The sequence below is a fragment of the Triturus cristatus genome, chromosome 3_1, assembly GCF_964204655.1.
Source record: "Triturus cristatus chromosome 3_1, aTriCri1.1, whole genome shotgun sequence".
NCBI lineage: Eukaryota > Metazoa > Chordata > Amphibia > Caudata > Salamandridae > Triturus > Triturus cristatus.
This window is the reverse complement of record NC_140583.1, coordinates 923722484-923736189: the sequence shown is the minus strand read 5'-3', so window position 1 is coordinate 923736189 and position 13706 is coordinate 923722484. Positions and strand designations below refer to the sequence as shown.

Sequence of the window (13706 nt, the reverse complement as noted above, 5' to 3'; positions counted from 1 at the left end):
ATGAATTATCAACATGAAGAGTTATCACATTAATAGAAGGCAGTAAAGACCCAGTGATGTGGAATTATGACAAACAGAACATCTTATTTGGAATGAAAAAAAAACATGCCTTCATGTTTTTTTTATCCATTGGATAATCAGACTCAAGTCCTTGTAGCACAAGCCCTTTGGCTGCAAGTATACAGTGCCACAATATGGTTGCTGGAAAGAGGATTATAAGGCACCCACATGTCTCAGAGGTTCAGAATAGAATATAACTTGTTCATTAATGCAAACCTTTACTATTAGGTTGCATGCTCTAAGAAAACAGACTAAGCTATACGCTCACTTTTTATTAACAATTGTTCCATTGTAAAAATGTGCAGAAAGATTTCCAACACTTAAAGTGACTTTTTTTTTTTTTTTTTTTTAATGTTACCAGGGTTGCTACTTCCTTCTATGCAAATACATGCAGAAGAATGGAAGCAATGCTGGTGATCATTTTTTGAAAGCTAATAAAGTGCAACTTGAAAAAATGCATACAAGGTTTGCAAAGTTTTGCTGAACTATTGTGCACTTTGCTTTCATTGCAATCAAACAATATTGGTAACAAAAAACAAAGATTACAGTTTTACTAAATTGTAGTTCTATTTTAAAGAAAACTTTAAATACCATTTGTCTAAAGCATAATTTAATTAAATGCGTGTGATGCATGCAAACATATAGAACAATAATCATGCAGAATTAGAGTAAAACCATGATGGCACCCACACTTCAAAAACAAAACAACAAAAGAGTTCCCACACATCTATGACCTTGCACTGGTGCACATTTGTGACTTTCAGGAATTCACTAGAGTTCATGCAAAGTTGCAGATTCCCAGGAAAAATCTTGGCCAACCCTCCTTAATTGCTTTTTTTACATGAGCAAACACACATTGCATAGTATGTGCTCATGCAAAAATCTGCCTAGCAAATTCACCCGTTAGGAAACATATTGCCAATTTAAGGGAAAACACACTGAAAAATGTCCATATACACTTACATAATACATAGGGTATACACAAGGGGGAAGAGGAGATAGAACAATAAAGAAAGTAAGAAGAGAGAAAAATAATAGTTTTCAAATTTAGGAGTAGAACGTAAATTAAAAATTAACAAAAGTGGGCCCAAGAAAAATGAAGGGGAGTAGTACATAGACGTCGGGGGAAACAAAATAACACAGAAATAAGGTGGTGCAATACATTAAACAGTCCAAAACTAGATATAAGAAATCTACATAGGATTATTATAGAAAGCTGATGGGATAACAGAGAACCAGCCTACTACGTCAAACAAGATCATGGAGGCGGCTCGTAGGGCAAGATATCCATGCGGTGAGGTGTCACAGGTTGGGACTGCTAATCAGAAATTCTTTCGGGGATTATTTACAATCGTGATGTGACGAAGTGAGACAAAACTCTGTGGGAAAAGAGTTCCAGATTTTGTGGACACCACCTACGTCGGATTGAAACAGAGTATACAGTTTCTTAAAAGAGGGAACTTCAAGCAACACTAAGTCCGTGCTCCTCAGCAGTCGGCGCTAGCCAGCTGGAACAAATTTATTCAATAGAGACGATGTTTAGTATTTTGTGTTCTGAACATCAACTTTATATTTAATCTTAATTTGCAGCAAAAATTTAACCGACTGGCGAGACTGCCTGAAGTGTGATTCACTTACAACCATTTTTCTATTATACAGTCTTTATTTCCACTAAGTTATGTGCTCTTGGCTTGTTGTTGAAAGGTTTTTAGGTTAAGCCTAGCGCAGCGCACATGCACTGCTCCAGGAGAGGACCTCTTGGAATCACTCTAGCTTTTCAGAAAACTTGTGCATGTGGCTTTCGATTTTACACACATTTTATTGGCCTTTGCGTGCGGCTTTCAAAAATGAAAGCACGCAAGTGGCCAAAGGTAGGTGCATGTCCCACCTTTTCCAGTAAATGTTTCCTACCACGGCCTCCAGCTTGCAGGATCAAGCAGCGGCACGCAGGGTGCCATCTGTTCTGGATCATTTTACGGTCGCTTTCACTTTCATGGCCGCGCTCGTTTCCGATTGTGTGCCGAAATGGTCTTGAGGGGGGTGGGAAATGGTACAACACCAGAAAGAGTTCAGGAAGAACATTTGGGCGAGCGCCTTATCAACGTAAATTAGGCTCAGCGCCTGGGTTAAGGACAGCCTGTAACCCCAAGTACTCCTTTGACTTAGTCTTGCAACTTCGTGACGCTGTCTCATCTGCGCAGCAACCCAGCACATTTCAAAACTTTATCTACCTCGACGGGATAAAGGCTGAGCAACCAGAGACCAGATGTTGATACCTGCACACTGGTACCTTATTTTGTGTATATCTAGGCTTGCACGTATTTTATGTTTCTCTTGATGTTTTGTAACCATCGCTGGAAACAACTTGCCAACGTAATGCAATGCCCAAGTCATTTTGCTGCATTCATGGTGAAAATTCCTATTTTCGAAGATAAGTACTGCATTTTCCTGGCATATTCCTGTTGCCAATGCTCTGTTTACAATGAGAAACTTGTGCATTCGCGGTCATGCTCGGCCCATTGCTGTTGAATTGTAGAAGGAGGATGGCAGCAGAATCGTGTTGTGACAGTGGCGGCCGAGGAAGAGCAAGCGACGCCCCTGCTCACACACACACCGCCCCCTCCTTCCAGCCAAGATCTTTCAAGTGGCTCTTGGAGTCCCTCCTCGGCCCCAACCCCAGCTGCTCTGCAGGCAGAGAGGCGGACTGCCCAGGCTCACAAACAGGTCCCCAGCAACACACCCAGCTGCCAGCAGGAGTCCCAGCAAGGACTCGGGCAGCCCAATGCGCGCCGGAGGGACGAGGGCACCCCCACAACACAATGAACACAAATACGCTGCAGCCACCCACATCACAAGGTACAAAATACATTGCAGCGCCTTACCCAAAATGCACAGAACAACACGCAAAAGACCCCACACAACGCATATAGGTATTTTTCAACCGGTTCCCACGCGATGCAGAAAAAAACAGCAGCGTGCTCCGCAACACAACGCAAGGTACAGCTATCAAAACAGGCAAACGTGCTCCACACAATGTAAATAAACAACCTGCAGCCAGTCGCCCATTAATCCACAAACACCGCAACGTGCCCCCGGCATACACAAAATACACTAGTTTGCCCCACTAAGTACACAACATGCTGTTGTACATAAGAAAAGGGTCTCATTGGAAAACAGTGCAAGCTGCAGATGCCATATGCAGACGTCCACACACATTTCCATTGCAACCCCTTCCAATGCATGCTTCCCCTCCCACACCACGAGCAATCAACAAAGAGCGCCCACTCCGGAACCAACACCCCAGCTCCTTAAAACGGAAGAAATAAAAGATCTACACACCAATCTTCTTACAGATCCTCTCTGTGCCTCCATATTCAGAGAGATTCAATTATATTCGGCCGTGTGTCCTGCATTTTTTAATGGCGTTGTTTTAAGACGGTTTTGTTTTTTTGCAAAATCCAAATCTGTTTAAAGTTACGCGGAGGAGGGCCGGGGGGGGCGGGGTTGGGGGGGATTAAGCACTTTTGCATTGCCCCGTTTCTACAAAGTGCTGGGCACCATGTTCGTGCGGGGAGGTGGCGCGGACTATGACATCACGCAGGACGGAACACCCGGAGGGTTCCAGTACTCTCGGCGGAGAATTCGGAGAGCCTTTTATTATTTGAGTTATGGCAGGTCACAAGGCGATGACAAGGCTCGGCGCGGTGGCTTTCGCCCCCTGCTGAATAGTTATGGGCTCTGTTTCTGTGTGCTCGTTACCGGAGGCGGGCAGCAGCAATGTCTGCAGCAAACCTGTTCTCATCCGCCTTTAAAGGATCCAAACTTTTAAGTTAAGGACTCGTCGTGCAGGAGAGGTGGTTATTCAACGTGTTTGATGCTTGCATTTTATACGCAAATGCAGGCAGTAACACAGATGAGGGTTTGATCTGATGTACTTGATTCTGAAATGGCATTATACAGGCAAAGCGTCAATTGATCGCTCATATGTCCACGTTTGACCAGTCTACAGGAAATTTTACCAAAACGCCTTTATAGGTTTTTTTCAGATTTTGAGCAGCTAGCTCAGGCCAGGGCAGAGTGACGGGTAATGGAAGTGTATGGCACATTCTGGTGCATAAAAATGTTTGCCAGTTAGAGCAATAATTACTCAATACAGCTAGAACAAGCTGTGTGTGAGATTTGTGTCTGTTCCTCTTATCATTCTCCTGGTGTTTTGGTGAAAAATTGCACAGTAGATAATATATAACTATTTAGAATACGTAATAATATCGAAATGGAAACTGAAATTTTGACTCTGTGTCAGTCCCCCGCATGTCATTAACTCGGAGATTAGAGATTTTGTTTTTTTAACTGGAACGCTATGCTCCTTTATTTATAACATCAGTGACGCACCTCGGGCCAGACCACCCCAGCCAAGTGTGCAGGGGTCACCACACTGCAGTTTTAGTTTGGAGGCAACCTAACATTCCTTCAAAACTTACAAATGACTATGCAATAGTGCAAACAACACAATAAATATGGTCACAAGCTCACCAACAGACTCCACCCTGAATTTCTCAACAGTATGGTACTGGGGCTGCAGATTTGTGGACTGCATGCAGCTAGACCACAATAAGAAACAATAACTGCCAGATCTAGTTTGATATGTAATCAAGCAGCCACGCTGCTCTACAACATAGCCTAAACACATTGGCAAAGCCAATAGCTCTGGCAAAACACTTATAAGGTCCCAAAGGACCTATTGGCTATGCCAATGCTTGGTATTAATAGCAAGTATATTGGCCACCTGATTTAGAAATACCGCCATAAACACTAAACGCTTGATCACTCAAGGCCAGAGTGGTAGTTTCTATTTCAGAAATGTAAGCCTTTAAGCATGAAGCCCTCCACTGACACGAAATAAAACCCACTTTATGATGTCTTCCAAAGAAACAAAACTCGATAAGACACAGGACCAGGTCTAATGACTTCGTGAACTAATGCATCCATTGCAAGAATCTGTGTGTTGACTCACAGGTTTGAATCCAGCTAGGGCAACTCAGCCTTTCATCCTTCTGAAGTTGATAAAATGAGTACCAATGGATTGTATTGGTTATTCAGCAGCAAGATACCCCTTTAGTTGAATGTGAAGTTTTCAAGCACACGTTATGTGACTATGTTGGAGATTTGACTGTGATACACTGGACTTTAACTAAGCTATAGGGTTGCTGGAGGTTAAGTGTTCTGCAAGAAGAGATGCACACTAGGAAATATATATTTAACGCTGTGCTCTGTGGTTATTCATCACCTATGCAGCCATTCTCTTAATGAGCAACTAAATGCACTGCTGCCAGTTTCATGATGTCTAGGGGCTGCAATAGGTGCTATTCCCGGTGGCAGGGGACATTTTAAATTTACGGCAAGCATGTAAACAAGCATTTGCAATGCAATAGGTCGCGCAATCATGAGAGTTTGAGTTAATTGCATTGTAAATGACAATGCCTTTTATTTATGTGTTAGGTTGTTTTAAAAAAAGTTAAATAAAAGGCATTGTCATTGCCAATGCCAATAGCTTAATCTCTCGTAAATGCAAGACCTATTGCATTGCAAGTGTGTTCGGCGTCGGTGCAATAAAGATTTTTATTTTTTTTAGAAGTGTTAGGAGAGAGCGTGTCCTGCCTGCAAGAGCAGGCAGGACAAACTATTTGAGAAAATGTTATTTTGGTAGGCTTTAGTTAGAGCCTGCGAGCACTAACACACGTAACATAAGACAAGGCAGTACTAAGGCGTATCTACTAAGCCTATTGACCAATGAAAAGCCACAGTTTACAGTGGACAATGACACAAGCCAATGAAAAATATAAGAGTAGGGTGGGCAGAGCTTCAAGTTCATACCTGAATACAGTATGCCTTGCAGAGCAGCGCATGCGCTGCCCAGGCTCGACCTAAAAACAACAAACAGGATTTATGCGAGTAAGCATTGGACGGACATATCTGCGTACCCTTGATCTATGTCCTAATTACTACATGAAGCAACATCATTGAACATTTTATCCTTATATGGAAACAAATTAGACAAAAACTAATATGAATACATTTTAAACGGACACTGGCAAACACAGAGGAACCAAGAAATTACCACCGCGATTCGAACAACATACTTTAATGTTTAGTGATGAATCTTCAGTGAGACAAAATATTGGGAATTTTGGGATGCAATTCATAAAACGTTCCGTGGCAAAGGTGTTAGCAATGTTACTTTGCAAACTACATGTTCTTAAAACTTTTGCTTCATTAGCAAACAATGACCTATGCCATATTTGATCGCATTGCATAGATTTTCTGAATTATTTATTGCCCACTACCAAAGACGTAAAAATACCATCCAATCCAATCTCATGTTAGGTTCTTAGAACACTACTACCAGAAGCCAGCAACTGATCTCGAGCCAACTTTTGAAAGGGGTGCCCAAGCATGGCCCCTCACGCTTGCATGTGTGGCTTACCTAAACTAGGCAACTGTGCAGTGATGTTTACATTGCACAAGGTACCCTGGCAGCACTCCACAGCTTGATCCGCAGATGGGGGCGTTTTACAGGTCATTTTTCCCTGTTCGTAAACTTGAAAGCAGCCTTTCTGGTAAACTTTAACGCCATCATTAATGCTCAGTGAGGAAAAGCACTGCTGTCCGTGGCAACGATCTCCATTTACACAGGACATCCCCTCACAGACACATTCGTAGGACGGAATATCTGCCTTCAACTGCTCATCTAAGAAGAAAAACGAGAAAAAGGGAAATATTTTTTCAAGTTTTGTGATCAGACAACCGTAAGTAGTGGTTACTTTTTCCAACTTAAAGTACTGTCATTAATGTGGTGTATCATTCAGAATCATCCATCAAGGATATGCTGAGCAATAAAGGCTTTTACAACAAAGCCAATTTAAGTTCTGTACAACCACAATTGGTTCTGATTTTGCGAACTGGGACTATAATGTAAATCGAAAGAAGGATCCTTAGACAGCATGGTACAGTGGTATCCTAAAGGCAAATAGAAGTTCATAGCCTTCCTGTGTTCACATTGGGACTTTCATTACACTGCTTTGATAGACAGAATCTTGAAACATTCACACACATTTAAGACTACATCTCATTAGTGAAACAAACACAGAAGAAACTTTATAGAGATAGAAGGATATGGCATATTAGACAAACACTACAAAGCCTTGGAAACTCACTTGTAGACAGAATTGGCTTCTGGCAATAGCTTGCAACCTCCTGCAAAATTTGTTGTATAGTACATCCCATCAACAGAGCTAGAACTAGCATGAACCATCTTTGTCTCAATAAAGGGAAGAGTACATCAGGGTATCCTTATTCAATATAGGTAGTGTAGCACATTCCACCAATACAGCAAGGACTAGCGTTTACCACCTTAGCCTCAATAGAGGGAAGGTTGCAAGTGGGATGAGGCGGGTCAAAGGGACCACTGAGGTCCAGAGGGACAGTTTAGCTGTCGCTGCCAGCAGTCTTGGGGTCCTTAATGTCCTTTTCCTACTTAAAGCGGTTCAGTCAAGAAGTGGTACTGATGCTGGGCACAAAAGATTCGAAGAAGCTAAAGATGCAGAAGGCATGTTGAAGAAAAGCAGTAAGTTCCCTAGGTCCTCTCTGAGGTCCTTGATCTTCAGGAGTCGTCTCCGGCCTCTGGACTCAATGTCCGCATTGCAGCAGGAAAGTCCAGTGCAGGTCCAGTTGCCACAACTGGTGTCCACGTTAGAGCAGGCTTAGCAGTTGCTTACAGGTAAGCAAATCCTTTACTTCAGAGGACCAGAGTCAATGTTGTCTTCTACTATGGGTCCCATTAACTTAGGGGAAACTTGGGGAGGCCAGGACTCGATAGTTCAGGAGGAACTTTGTCGTCCAGGGGTAGGTAAGAGTTCTGGGCAGCTGGGCTCTCGACGGATGCAGGCTCTTTTATATTTTGGTGGCCCTGAAGCTTAACAGGAGGCTAACCACCTAGCCCATGGAGTCACTCATTTTGGCCAGGCACAAGTGGATCCTTCTTCCACAAATGGCCACTGCAAGGACAGTCCTCTTGAAGAGTCCCTTAGGTTCAGCAGATGCGGTCCATTCTTTCGTGCAGGCTCTTGTTGCTTGGAATGGGAAACAGCAGGGAAATCTGTCTTCTTGCCAGTTCAGCTGTGATCTGAGGACTGTGGGTCTAGGGTGCCACTTTTATGACCGCTTATTTGTGGGGGGGTGGGCACACTAGCCAATGGGGCAATAGTTCTCAAGAAGCTATCCTTCCCACTTGACAAAACTTCCTGGGGGTTTGGTCACCAAATGATTACAGGATATCCTGCTCTATCCAAATACAAGATGACACAAGCCTTCTTCCCCAGTGAGGAAGCTCTAAGGACACCACTGAAGTGTGCCTGGCATAATGAAACGAAATGGTTACTTACCTGTAGCAGTAGTTTTGCAGCTTGAAGAATGTTCTTGATTCAACTGCTGTGCATTATTCTGCCATCTAGAAGTTGGGTCCGGAATTCTCTTCTTTAATATTGGTCCTTCTTCTCTTTCCTTTTTTTTTTTTTTTTTACTTCAACTGTCCTCATTATTTGATGCTATTCCAACCTCTGATATCAGCCGCCCTTTCCCAGAAACCTCCATGAATGGTCACCATCTTCAAATTCTTTTTTTCCCAGTGAATAGCTGCTTATTTGGTGTTTTGTAGGCTTCCTCTTGTCTGTATATTCTTTAAGTCCCTTGTTAGCTTCTGCGTGCTTCGTTTCCTGGGGAGACCGCATGAGAATTCAAAAAATTCTTCCAGCTGCAAAACTACTCATACAGGTAAGTAACCATTTTGTTTTGCAGCGCGAAGCTTTTCTGGATTCACATGCTGTGCATTGATTTTGTAGCAGTCTTCTTCACTGTGCAGGCTGGTCTGGAGAGGAGGTTGAGCTTGTCAACAAATGTTTCAGTACTCTGTCTCACTTCTGCCTCCCTGTTCACTTGCACATCGGTACAGTAGTGTTTTATGAGCGTGTCTGACGACCTTGTGGTTGCCATACATATGTCATTTAATGGAACATTTGCCAGGAAGGCTATTGCATCGCCTTTCTTTCGTGTCGAATATGCTCTTGGCTTAGTCTCTAACTGTATGCCAGATGTCCTGTGACACATCTGGATTGAGTAATCCACCTTGCGATGGTGTTCTTTGTAACTGTTCTCCCTTTGTTACTGTCTGAGAATGATACGATGAGTTGTTTTTCTTTCCTGATTGACATTGCTTTCTCCATGCATTACATTATCGGGCATCAAGTGTATGTACTGTCTTTGGCTTTTGCAAACAACCTAGCATTTAGATTGTCTGCTTTATGTGCAACAGTGACATGACCTTTGGTAGGAACAGTTGGTTGGTCCTCTTTACTAATCTGTCCTTGTGTATTTGCATGTATGGTTCCTGAATGGTGAGTGCTTGCAACTCGCTTACTCTGCAGAGAGATGTCACTGCAATTAGAAAGGCTATTTTAAGTGTGAAAAATGTTACTGTGGCCTTGGGGAGCAGTTCAAAAGGTTCAGTTGGGTCAGCACTACATTTAGATTCCATGTAGGTGTTGGTTCAATTCTTGATAGGGTGTTTCTTTTAGCCCCTTACAGAAAGCTTTTGATTACCGGTACAGTGAAGAAGCGTCTTCCTATATATCCCCTTGCGTAGGCGACTATCGATGCCAGAAGCACATTTGTTATACATAGGTTAGCTTGCTGTCTAGCAGGTGTGTGAGGTATCTGATGGCTGTAGTGTCTTGTGTCCTGTCCTGAAACAGGCCAGAACTCTGGCACCACCTTGTGCATCTCTCCCACTTGGCTGTGTAGCATTTCCCGGTGGTCAGTCTTCTTTTTTCTTTGAGGACCGCCATTGCTTTTTCTGTAAGTCCTGGGGGTCCAAACTCTTTCTTCAGGAGCCATGCTGGTAGACTCAGTGCGCTAGGTTCTGGGTGGAGAATCTTCTTCCATCGCATGGAGAACAGGTCTTCTAACGCTGGCAGTCTCTGCACATTGTTGTGAGCCATCTCTGTTAGATCTGAGAACCAGGTCTATTGCCCCCTGTGGAGCAATGAGTATTAAGGTAAACTGCGACGGTCTGCATTTGTTGATTACTATTGGTAGCAGTGGGATCAGGGGGGAAAGAGTAAGAAAATCTCCCTGTCCAGTCTATCAACAGCTTATTTCCCTGGGAGTGTCGGTGTGGATGTCTACACGTGAAAGATTGGCATTTTGCCAAAGGCACTAATGAGGTGCAACCAACGTCCAGAGAGTTACTAAGTTTTAAAAAGATGAAATAATGAAGTTATACTATTACAAAATGGACTGCCCATTTTTTCTTTTCTTGCCACATAATTTACTCAACCCTGCCATATAATTTGGCACTACGCTCATAATTCCAGTGACCCGACTATAATTACTTATCATATGGATCGTCAAGTTACTAATAACAAAACCATTTAATTGATGTCGAAATATTTCCGTTTTTGATAAGCAAGACAGTAAAAGCACTAGATTGGTCTCAAAGCCAGTCAGTGTGAGCTCCCACCAGTTATCACGTCTAAAGAAACACAAAAAAAATGCAGCAGGAAGGCAAGAATATTTGTTATATATACCAAGCAAGTGCTACAGTATCAAGTCTCTAATCAACTGTCGTTCATTATTTTGCTTTTACCTTAAAAATGTTGGTTTATAAAAAATTAAAAACTGCACCTATATTACAATAAATCTCTCGAAGACTTATGCTGGTCTGCTGTAACTGCCCCTTAAATATGAACTTGTGTAAATACGAACCCATATAAATAACAAAGAAAAAAGAAAAACGCAACAACTCTGGATAGCTAAGGCTAACACTAGCGCCCCTTCAAACATACTCTCCTGCAGAGGATCTCAAAGTTTCAGGGATGTAACTTAACAAGCCCCAAGGTTGTTCTTTTTGTAACCCTCCCACAATGGTTCCGTCAGCACCTCCCACTCATGGAGCGCATTTACAAAGATCTGTAATCTCGCTGTTTAAACTGCGCCACACTTATTCTACAGCTTTACAATTATAAATTTACAAAATGTTGTGTCTTCATGTAGATTTGGTTTCTACTCTTGTGTGTACTTTGCACGTCACGATATGAGGTATTCATGTACACAGCATACTTGCCTAACCCTGTGTGTGCATTGCACGCATTCTATATATTAAGGCGTATAGCTAGAAAAACAGCGTATTTCTGTCCCTAATTTGCCCTGTATTCAGTTTTATTCCATCTACACACACACATCCTGTGAGAACAAAACACATTGTAAAGTGCCTAACTTCTGTCAGGTAATAGCATTTTTATAAAAATGATAAATATTTGGTGCGCTATGGCACATTTTCAGTTCCACTTACATGTCAATCATTTAGTTGTACGTTGGAGGTGCAAGAAGATATGTAAATGTCATACAAGGATGTTCGTTAACAGTCAAAAAATTACTATGGTGTTGGCGATACCTCATTTGCATTTTGAGAAACTTATTCAGTACTACAAGACTGGTTTCATAAAATGAAAAAATATATACTTTTTGGCAATTACTTACCTTCAATAGTAGGAGAGGGAAAAAGCATCATGATCAGTAACGGAAGAAGCATAACTCCATCCACCATTGTAAAACTGAAAGGATAAAAAGTAAACATTAAAAACTTGTCCAATAAGGAAATAAATCAACATGTGGATTCGGTTTCCGAAAACAGAATTTTGGAATTCTAAAATAAAAGAGCAAAAACATGCAACAGGGACTCACGCAGAAAAACGTTAAAGCAAATGCACAGGATTGTATTTTATTAGGAGACATTTCTTGTAAAAAAAAACCATCAGTACCTGAAAATAACACATGTTCACATGTTTTAAGTAGGATAGAGAATAGCTGTTCAAACTGCTACTCCACGCATTTTACCAGTCCAGCAAATGTGCTGCCTTTCATCTAACTCCAAATACACAGATTATCAACATATTTTCTAAACACTAGAATCAATTTTCTTTTCAAGCAGACCCTCCAGCTATGCGGCTTTGCACATTCCAAGAAAAAAACTTAATAGGTTGAATCCCAAAGGCCTTAATTTACATGCATAAACGACTCAAAAGCACGTAAACAGTTAAGCTGGCGTGCGTTTTACAACTTTTTGGGTACTTGTGCAAATTTCCTTGTCCTCGATGCGCACAGTAAACATGTCGTAATGCGCAAGCACATCTGTAAGGAATTTCTAGTCGTTGAACTGAGCCAATTTTCCTAACTCTGTAGGAGAACTCTGTGCTCAATGCATAGAATAGGCAGGGGTAAATGTATAAATGATGGAATTTCCTTTATTTTCAAAATATTTTTTCCTGTGAAAAATCTTTTTTTAACAAAACATAAAATAAAGGATATCCCCAACTTAATCATATTGAGCCAAAGTCCGTTTCCAGATTGTTAATCTTTGCCATGTGCAGAAAGACTGGCAGCACATTAACAATGTACCCAAACCTCTAACTCGGACTGCAATTGCAAACTCTCACATTTGCGATGTTTGAGAGAGAGAGAGTACAGATCTTGGTTGTAAACATAGTCATGTCTCATTCAAGGAGAATTGAATCTTCTAGTTTTTCGATCCTTCTTGGGAGGGCCACATTTGGCCTGCTGGTGACAGCCCGGGGAATGTCGGTATGCACTATAAGATCGGTCTCTTTAACAATGCACACAAGTTTCTAATTCTCAGATTTTTAATGGAAGGGCTCACGTCTAGCTTGCCTGTGCCCTTTCTCTTCCCACTTGCGATGGAGCCTCTAGCTCCCAACCATGGAACTCTAGCACAGGTTGGGGCATCCCCTTAGAGATTAGGACTCAAGCCATTACCCTATATGCGGACCAAGTCCTGTTCTACATAAGTGGCACTGAAGCAGACGTCTCTCCGATTTTCGACCTCCTCTCAACTTTTGTAGAGCTGTCCAGGCTCAGAGTGAGTTCCCATTAGCCTCAGAGATGGCGCATGGGAGGGCACCCAGTCAGCGGGGGACATCATCTTTTCACTACCTCAAGATAAAGGTAGATCACAAAGACCACAAGCTGATCGACGGCAATCTTAAGGCGGAGGAGAGTTCGTTCCATTCGCAGGTGGCCTTCAGGCACACACTCCCACCTTCTCCATTGAGTCACGTCGCGGTCTCAAAGATGGTGATGCCTCCTAGGCTACTATACTGTTATATCAACCTAGCCTTAGGACTACTCAACAGCTTCTTCAGTGGCAGCATAAGATACTTGTCGAGGTAATTTGGCACTCAGCAGACGTAGGATAGCTCTGGCTAAGCTGCAGTTCCTGCCTGATGCAGACAGCGTGGAGGCCCCGAACTTCAAGCGTTACTACCTGGCGGCCGAGTTGCAGTGACAGGCCTGCTGGATAGCTGTTCTTAGCCTAGATGACATGTTCCCTACAACCCCGCTGATGTGAGAAAGCTGCTGAGGGCACAGGCCCCCGGAACCCAGTCACATAAATCCTCCAGGCTGGTGCAGGTGGCCCGGAGAAATCTTAAGAGAGACTACCATATTATTCAGAACCTCCCCCCTTATGCCCCAGCCCTACCTCTATTAGGCCTCCCAGTGGGCCATGGCTACTTGAC

General features: G+C 42.6%; 1 protein-coding gene across 2 annotated transcripts in view; it reads right to left on the bottom strand.

Moving 5' to 3' along the window:
- The window catches only part of ACVR1 (activin A receptor type 1), a 318170-nt gene that overhangs the window by 157864 nt on the left and 146600 nt on the right, over nucleotides 1–13706 (bottom strand). For both annotated transcript variants that reach the window (XM_085645512.1, XM_085645514.1), the window contains 2 exons: nucleotides 11653–11726; nucleotides 6545–6808 (listed from right to left, as the gene is read on the bottom strand). In XM_085645512.1, coding sequence (XP_085501638.1) covers nucleotides 6545–6808; nucleotides 11653–11719 — 331 coding nt within the window. In that variant the 5' untranslated portion in view covers nucleotides 11720–11726. The remainder of the gene's footprint in view (nucleotides 1–6544; nucleotides 6809–11652; nucleotides 11727–13706) is intronic.